General features: G+C 53.4%; 1 protein-coding gene across 1 annotated transcript in view; it reads left to right on the forward strand.

Moving 5' to 3' along the window:
• Positions 1–364: 364 nt before the first annotated feature.
• LOXL4 (lysyl oxidase like 4) overlaps positions 365–9,263 on the forward strand; it is a gene marked incomplete at its 3' end in the record, with an annotated part of 13,319 nt that continues 4,420 nt past the window's right edge. Inside the window, exons 1-10 of the mRNA XM_080912153.1 lie at positions 365–650; positions 1,147–1,325; positions 2,097–2,302; positions 3,513–3,551; positions 3,706–3,925; positions 4,470–4,653; positions 4,805–4,959; positions 5,469–5,636; positions 6,438–6,600; positions 8,672–8,915. Coding sequence (XP_080768279.1) covers positions 371–650; positions 1,147–1,325; positions 2,097–2,302; positions 3,513–3,551; positions 3,706–3,925; positions 4,470–4,653; positions 4,805–4,959; positions 5,469–5,636; positions 6,438–6,600; positions 8,672–8,915 — 1,838 coding nt within the window. The 5' untranslated portion in view covers positions 365–370. The remainder of the gene's footprint in view (positions 651–1,146; positions 1,326–2,096; positions 2,303–3,512; positions 3,552–3,705; positions 3,926–4,469; positions 4,654–4,804; positions 4,960–5,468; positions 5,637–6,437; positions 6,601–8,671; positions 8,916–9,263) is intronic.

Below are 9,263 nucleotides of genomic sequence, written 5' to 3' on the forward strand. Positions count from 1 at the left end.
GCTTCATGGTCTGGGCTGTGGCTAGAGGGACATGCCACCCAGGATGGAGGAGATGAAATTTGGCTCAACCTTCTTACCTTGGAAATAAGAGACTTGGCCAGGCCACACAGCAGTAGTGGAAGGACCCTATTGCCCTGAATAGTCCTTCCCACCCCAGAATTCATGCACCTCCCTTTACTTGGGGTGCTGGGAACAGCAGAGGCCAGACAATGAATGACATTATGGCTGGGCCAATGTTTCTAACCTGAAGGGACTCCTGGAGGATCCAGGTACTGCTTTTGGTAAGTGGGCCTTTCTTCTTCCTGTCTTCTCTCCTTGGGTAGAGGTGGTAATCACCACTGGTTCCTTCCCCAGGTGCCCCGAAGTCACCATGATGTGGCCCCCACCACCGGCCTTCTCTCTGTTCCTGCTACTGCTGCTAAGCCAAACCCCTTCCAGCAGGCCACAGCCATCAGGCACCAAGAAGCTCAGGCTTGTGGGTCCAGCGAACAGGCCAGAGGAGGGCCGCTTGGAGGTGCTACACCAGGGCCAGTGGGGTACGGTGTGTGATGATGACTTTGCACTCCAGGAGGCTACAGTGGCCTGCAGACAACTGGGCTTTGAGTCAGCCTTGACCTGGGCACACAGTGCCAAGTATGGCCAAGGAGAGGGTGAGTGACCACGACACACAGCCACACAGGATGCAAAGACACGGGAGCCAGCTTCTTTCTCTTAGGGTGGGGCTCACTGAAGCTCCAACAGAACTTTCTAGAAGCCTACCCAACCTTTCGTGACCAGGTCAAATGGCCTCTTGGAGGCACTTCCTGAGTGTAGCTGCAGATGACCTCTGCTCTGACCTTCCCATTCTCCCTGGGATGAGGTCACCAGCCTCCCCATTGTGATTTACACACAGTGGGTAGATACTTGGGAAGAAACTGATGGATAGAACGGTAGACTGATGGACTAGTGATCAGTCACTAGATCTACCTGCCACTTTCCAGAAACAGTTCCTGTGGACCTGACACCAAGAGGAAGAAGTGGGCAGGGGTACAGATACTAAGACCCCAGAGAATAGACTCCCTTCCTTTCCCTTGCTCCTCCATGTGTCACGCCAGAGAGAAAGTGGTCTCTCTCCTCACCCCTGAGCTCATCTTCCCTCCCCCACAGGCCCCATCTGGCTAGACAATGTTCGTTGTTTGGGCACCGAGAACAGCCTAGATCAGTGTGGCTCTAACGGCTGGGGTGTCAGTGATTGCAGACACTCAGAAGACGTTGGGGTGGTGTGCCATCCACAGCGCCAGCATGGATATCACTCTGAGAAGGTCTCCAATGCCCTCGGGCCCCAGGTGAGGTGGTTGTCCAGGTCCTTTCCTGAGCTGAGGGCTAGATGTGGCAGACAGCCCCCTGCAGAGTGAACCTGGAGGAAGGAGAAGCTATTCATGTACAGCCAGTCAGGACACCAGTCGCTAGGCTTGGTGGGACCTCAGAAGCTACTCCCCATGAAGGAGGCAGACGTGGGACTAAGGGGCTGCTTCAGCCACAAGGCTTGGCCACAATTGCTGCCTCTTCCTAGCACAAACAAACCCAAGCTAAAAACAGCTCAAGCCAAACAACAGCAATGGGCAGGGCAGGGTGCTGGCTCCCACCCTCTGCTCGCCAGGCAGCCTCTGCCTGAGGACAGTTAGCCCGGGCACACTGGATCTGCAATGAGCCACCTTGGGGTGCTCCACACTGAAAGTCACCCAGGAATAGGGGTGGTGGGTCCCGAGGAACCAAGGAAATGGGTTGGTCTCAAGCAACTGTTCTTGCCCATTTCAGTTCTTTTCAGGTGGTACAAAGAAGACCCCTCCATGCCCAGCAAACACCCTCGTCCTCCAAGGGTTCCTATTCTGTTCTCAGTTTGATAGATCCAAGGATGGAAAGGGTGTAGACAAATCAAGATTTTGGCTTCCATTTTCCCTATAGCCTTCAGCAAATGCCTCCAAATGGCCTAACAATAAGGGGCAGGAAGGGAATTGTAAGCCTGGATTTCTCTGGAGAATCTGCAGTGGTCTCCAGGAGGCCCAGGACCCCAGCAGCCTGGCCTCTGGTGAAATGATTCTATCTATGCCTTGCAGGGCCGGCGGCTAGAAGAGGTGCGGCTCAAACCCATCCTCGCCAGCGCCAAAAGGCACAGCCCAGTGACTGAGGGGGCCGTGGAAGTACGGTACGAGGGCCACTGGAGGCAGGTGTGTGACCAGGGATGGACCATGAACAACAGCAGGGTTGTGTGCGGGATGCTGGGCTTTCCCAGCCAGGCACCTGTCAACAGCCACTACTACAGGTAGGAGGGGTAGGACTGCCAAGTTGGACCTGTGTGTTTATGTGTTGTGTGTACATGTATATGTGTGTGTGTGTGTGTGTGTGTGTGTGTGTGTGTGTGCATGATGGTTGCATGTATGTGTGTACTTGTGCATGCACATGCATGCGCAGTCAAAACCTTGTTGAAGGGTTTGGTGAGATTCTGGAGGAACACATTTCTGTTCAGTTGCTTTCCTCATATACCACCGTCAGTTCTTTCTATTGGGTTGGCAAGCATGAGGTTTACTTTCTGACCACTTCTAGATGATTCTCAGGACCTTGTAGTTCCTACAGTGTGACCCATCCTGGGCTTGGCTCCATCAGGAACTAGCTCTAGACCTTGGTTGGGGTACATGGTCCTCAGCCACCCTCTGTGGCAACTCCATGCTGTCCAGGGAACTCCTGCTCTGACCCAAGCTGGACTATGATTGGGTTGCGTGCAAGCTAGACCTGGGGTGGGGAGTTTGGGTAAAGGAGACATAGATACTCTCAGAAATGAGACCAAACGGCCACAGAAGATTTCATCAGAGCCATAACAAACACCACAACCCCGGTCCCACCAGCAGTGTCAGTGACAGACTCGTACGTTTCTCTAGATATCTCAAGGCACCTCTAAGTCACCTAGCCTGCCCCATCCCCACTGGGTTGCCACACATCTTCTAGGCAGTTGCAAGTCCCTTGCCTCTGGCTTAGAGGACTCTGGTTCTGAATAAGGAGTAAGGTGGTGGGCAGTCATGTGACGCTGTCTGTGGGGATGAAGGGGACTCCGTCCCCTGGCTCCTCGATACCTAGTAATTGCAAATCAGGCCTCCATGACGGCCTGGGTGGCAGTCCCCCACCTCCCAATAAAGCTCTTGACTTCCACTGTTCCCAGGGGACCTTTCCCAAGTCTCTTCTCTCAGGGACCCCCTAAAGGATCCCTTCATCCTAACATAGGGGTTCGGGGGAGGGCAAGAATGAATTGCTTACTCCAGTGCAGCGAGACTTCAGGGTGAGCTGAGGGACCTTGCTTGCCTTCCCCATGAAGTGAAAGAGCGGCCAGCACTATGTGTGGGGTAGACATCCCATCAGGCTGCTGCCCGTCTCGGTGCGGAAGAGCTGGGAAAATGTCTATAAGCTATGATGTCTGAACGGAGGTTGGGGGCAAGGAGAGTTCTCACACCCCTCCACCCTCTCTATCTTCTTTGTCACAGAAAAGTCTGGAATCTGAAGATGAAGGATCCCAAGTCTAGGTGAGGAGTGGTATGCAGGCAAAGGGGTATGACATGAACTGTTCCCTCTCCTCCTCTTATCCCTTTTCCCCTTTTCATTTCCTTCCCCCTTTGTCCCCTGAGCTCCCTCATTCCCACCCAAACCCTCCTCCACCCATATTTTCTTGTCTTCCAGGCTCAACAGCCTGACAAAAAAGAATTCCTTCTGGATTCACCGGGTTGACTGTCTGGGGACAGAGCCCCACTTGGCCAAGTGCCAGGTACAGGTGGCTCCAGGAAGAGGCAAGCTTCGGCCAGCCTGTCCAGGAGGCATGCATGCTGTGGTCAGCTGTGTGGCAGGCCCCCACTTTCAACGACAGAAACCAAAGCCAAAACGCAAGGAGTCCCGTGCAGAGGTCAGTCCCAGGGCCCTGACCAATCTGCTGGTGCAGGTCCTACACTGCAGTACCCCTGCCCATGAGGTAGAGGAGAGGGGAAACATGGAAGGAGAAGCTGGGCTCCTTGGGTTTGTTTTTTTTTTTTTTTTTTTTTTTTTTTTCTCGTTTTTGGGAGGTCATTTATCATCCTCCCATAGATGGAAGGTTGACATCATCTGCCGTGGATAGAAGGCAACCGTGAAAAGAGTAATTAAATTGTAGCTGCAACCCATTGAGGGTGAAGGCACTGAACCCGAGCCTGGTATTATGTTTAAAAAAGTAGGTGAGAGAGTGCTAGTGTGCCCTGCCCCCACAACACACACACACACACACACACACACACACACACACACACACACACACACACACACACCATCCCCTCCCCCATGCCAGTGAAGAAGAAAGGGACAATTGTGGGAAGCCAAAGGCAGAATTGGAAACTGGGCCTTGCCTCTGGCCAGTGAAGCTTACAGAAGCCCCGCCCTGAGGTCCACCCCTGAAGCCAGTTCTCTCCCCTTCATAGGAGCTGAAAGTGCGCCTGCGCTCTGGGGCTCAGGTGGGCGAGGGCCGTGTGGAAGTGCTCATGAACCGCCAGTGGGGCACAGTCTGTGACCACAGGTGGAACCTCATCTCAGCCAGCGTTGTGTGTCGCCAGCTTGGCTTTGGTTCTGCCCGGGAGGCCCTTTTTGGGGCTCAATTGGGCCAAGGTGAGCAAGGATGTCCGGGATATGTAAGAGGACCCATGTACCACTAGTTTCTCTACGAAACCCAGAAGAGGATGTTCCCTCCCTCCCCGGGGAGGGGAAGTCACAGATGTGGTTCACAGAGGAGCCTCACACAGTGCACTCTTCCCTGCAGGGCTAGGGCCCATCCACCTGAGTGAGGTACGCTGCAGGGGGTATGAGCGGACCCTTGGTGACTGCCTTGCTCTGGAAGGGTCCCAGAATGGTTGTCAACATGCAAATGATGCTGCTGTCAGGTGCAACATCCCTGACATGGGCTTCCAGAACAAGGTAGGTTTAGGTTTGAATGTCCTCAGGCAGGGGTGTAGGCCTGAAGAGCTCCCTTCTCTCTGTGACCTGGTCCCACAGATGGCAGAGGGGCATGGGGCTTCACTGGTATACATACTGGCCCGCACACCAGGTCCTGAGAAAAGCTGAGAAAGCAAGTGCCTCAAGCCAGGACTAACAGTGCTGGGGAGTAGCTCTGGGGATGGTGGGCAAGTTGCTGGCATCTTGGAAAATGGTAATGACTCTCTAATGGGATGACAGTCAACAAGGAGGAAGACACAAATGTTCTTGGCAAACTGAGTCACTGCTAATAGTGGGAGAGGCTAGGCAGGAGGAGGGCAAGGTCCGGGGCAGAAGCTCTTGCCACAGACAGATTTTTCTAGCAGGCGGAGACATCACACACTAGCTAATGATCTAAGCCCATATTGTAAGCGTCAGAGGCGGAGTGCCTGGCAGGCCTCCCAGATTGCAACCCTGACTTCTCCCCTTACTCGAACCTCTGACCATTACAGGTGCGCTTGGCTGGTGGGCGCAACGCCGAAGAGGGAGTGGTGGAGGTGCAGGTGGAGGTGAATGGGGTCCCACGCTGGGGGACCGTATGCAGTGACCACTGGGGGCTCACTGAAGCCATGGTGACTTGTCGGCAGCTTGGTCTGGGATTTGCCAACTTTGCTATCAAGGTAGGTCCCAGATTGGTTCCTTTTCTACGGCCATAGCCTCCTGGGCTGGCAGGACTAGAATTTTTGCCAGAGCTTTTGGCCATCCATCCATCTATCCATCCACCCATCCATTTGGCACTTAGAGTGAAGCTCATAGGTTGTCACCAACTGGCTGATGAGCACAGCCGAGGGAAGGCTGCTGAAATGACCTGGTATATGGTTTCATCTGAAGGAACCATGATTTGAAGCTAGCTAGGTACGGAGGAAGAAGGAACAGCTCATGCAAGGGCTTGTGGCCAGCGGAAGTTTGACTCAGTCAAGGAAGCATGGAGCCGGGGTGTGGCCTTGTGCTCTCCAGGGAGAGGGTAAAGGAGGGAGGAGGCAGGGACAAAATTGCTACCTGTGGGCACCCAACAGGCCTGCTAGGCTGTGCAAGAGCAGACTTCATTCAAGAGGCTGAGGCTCTGCCCTGGTTGGGATGTGAGGAGCAGGTAGGAATGGGAGGAGGGTTTTACCCTACCTAATGTGGGAATGAGGGGCCAGGCTTGTCCCTCTCAAACAGCAGAGCCACCTTCTTGGACATGGATGGGATGGTGACACAGGGCACTGGGGCAGTAGGGTACTGGGGCAGTAGGGCATTGTCCCAGTTACATTAAAAAAAAAAAAAAACCCTTAATGTCAGAGGGGTCCAAATGTGATAGGTCTGCCCACCAGGCAGGGCTCTCGTCTGTGGAGATTTTAAGGTCTAGTACTGGACTGGTCTGATGGGGACGCAGGATGGAGGTATGAGAACAGCTCTGATGGGATGTACTGTCTTCCCAGGACACCTGGTACTGGCAGGGGACACCAGAAGCCAAAGAAGTGGTGATGAGTGGAGTTCGCTGCTCAGGCACAGAGATGGCCCTGCAGCAGTGTCAGAGGCATGGGCCTGTGCACTGTTCCCACGGCTCGGGACGCTTCTCGGCCGGCGTTGCCTGCATGAACAGTGAGTGTTGGACGGGTGGGTGGTGGATCCAGGGAGCAGACACAGGAGCTGGAGGCTGTCTGTCATGGCCAGATGCAAAGCCTGCCCTGCCCAGCTCCCTCACGGAGTTATTGTGAGAACTGAGTAAAGCACAAGGAGCTAGACGGTGGCTCTGCAAGCCAAGGATCATGACCAAGTTTTAAAAAGAGTGAACAGAATAGAAAATGTGGCAGGTGGTCTACTGTGTTTGGGAAAGGTAATGGCTTCTCCCAGAACTGTGTGTGTGCAGAGTTACAACATAGGATTGATTTGTTACTGTTTGTGGAGAGTACTTTGAAGTACACGGTGGAGGATACACAGATGTGAGCCACACCAGAGCCTAAGGCCAAGCTGCGGGTTCCCTTCCAAGTCATGGAGTTTACCCAAAATACTTAAGGACACGACTGGTTTGTGGCAAGAAATTGCCCCACAGACCCAGATTCTCAGGGTGGCAGCATCTGTTAAGACATTGACCAGCAAGGCCTGAGCCAAGATAATTACATGCAGTCCAAAGGCTGCAGGCTGGCACCAACCCCAGAGGCCACTTGACCTTCTTCCCAGCCACTCTCCAACCTGTCAGGGAGCCCTCTGTGTAGCACACTCTGAGGAGAGCCTTCTTATGAGAGGCCCACCCTTCTTACCCTCCCCTGAAGAGAGGATGTCTATGATAACCTCTGCAGCCAGGCCTCACAGCATGCTGGTTGCTTGGCAACCTTGGACTTTAACCACTTCCAGTGTAGCCGTCAAAACAAGCACATCTGGTGCCAGCAGCCGGGCAGGTGGCTGACCAACAGCCTTGCCCACCTCTCTTGACTTCCCTCACATTTCCTTTCTCCCCTCAGTTCCTCTGCAAGCTTTTCTTTCCTTTAGGAGCTCTGTCAGACACTGGCCATATCCTGGCTCTCTCCAAGAGGAGCTGCAGAAATCTCGAGTGCATGTTTAGTGACATGCCAGGCATCATGTAGCACAGTGCACATCAAAGCGAGCCAATGGAACCAGCCAGTGTTCCCGTCTACTCTCAGCACACACACCTAAACCCCAAACACCCACGAGAAGGGCCCCTTTTCTCTTTTGAGGTTACATGGCAACAGCAATGGATCGATGCAAACTACTTCTGACCCTCGAAGGGCAGAGATGGTAGAGGCTTCAGAAGAGAGCCCCTTAAAGGCGAGGAAAGAGGCTGGGCTGACACTGAGACATAGGAACAATGGATTTTGTTTAAATTGCTGTTGTTGTGTGTCTGTCTGTAACTTTTTGGGACTCAGGTCTCTCCTTTCACACGGAGTACAATAGCTGAACTCAGGTTGCCAGGTTTGCATGCCCTTTCCCTGGCTGCTCCCCCTTGCTGACCTCAGGCTGGATTTCAGCATGCTGAGGCATGCAGTGGAGATAGCCTGATGTCTGAGGAATGACAGCACGGGACACCGTGGAAAGGAACAGCTAGAATGGACCATCCAGAGGGAGCAAGGCCCAGAGCTCAGCGGACTGAACAGCACGGCTGAGGGGCAGGCTCCAACTACCTCCTTCCATTTTCCTTTCCTGTCCTCTCCCTTCGGCTTAACAGACACTCAGAGACTGAGGCCCAGGGAAGGCAGAGGGTTGGCTGAAATAACCAAGTCAGGTATTAGCAAAGCCTTTGAGAGGTTTTTACCCACTAAGCTACACAAAGGCCCTTTGTGAGATGAAAAGCATTCTACAAAAGAAATACAGCTTCTATTCATTTCCTGTTTACCGAAGGCCAGACAATGCTCTAAGCATATCACAGATACTACTTATTAATATCGCCAGTATGATTCCCACCTTGTAGACAACAAAAAAGTGAGGGACACAAAAACATTATGAAGTCACAGAGCTGGGACCATGAGCTCCAGTCAAGAATGAATGCTGGCTCCAGGAGGAAGTGATAGGCTGTTCCCTGTCACTGGACTCACATCTTTGAACTCAGTTGCCTTTCCTGTGTTCTTTTGGTAGCCTGGGAGGAAGCCTGGGCTTATGTCGGAGAGCAAGCACTGCCTTCTCACCCCCGCCCCCCACCGTCCCCCTTGTCCCCCAGGTGCTCCAGACCTTGTGATGAATGCCCAGCTGGTACAAGAGACTGCCTACTTGGAGGATCGTCCACTCAGCATGCTGTACTGTGCTCATGAGGAAAACTGCCTGTCCAAGTCCGCTGACCACATGGACTGGCCCTACGGACACCGGCGCCTGCTGCGCTTCTCCTCACAGATCTACAACCTCGGCCGAGCTGACTTCCGTCCTAAGGCTGGACGCCACAGCTGGATTTGGCACCAGTGCCACAGGTTAGTATCTGCTCACACTTGGCTCTAGAGGGTTAGGGACCAAACAGTTTGGCTTCCCCTGGTCTCTGGCAAACCCTGGTAAGTCTGCCTTTCTAGACACTTGGCTGGGCCTGCCCCCCAGGAGGCAACAAGGGGATCCCTGGAGTACCTATCTGCCCCCCTATAAACTTTTGATATATCCTTGTAAATGGTGCTTATGAAGCCAGTTGTGCATGATTACCAGTGGTTGGTCTCTGCTAGCATAGTTTTACACTTTTCCTATACCGGACCTTAGCTAGCCACTGTCAAGTAAAGTGGGGACTCCAGAAATGTGGAGACCCAAAACAGGATGCTTGCTCAGCAGAAAAG

Source organism: Micromys minutus, assembly GCF_963924665.1.
Source record: "Micromys minutus genome assembly, chromosome: 2".
Lineage (NCBI taxonomy): Eukaryota > Metazoa > Chordata > Mammalia > Rodentia > Muridae > Micromys > Micromys minutus.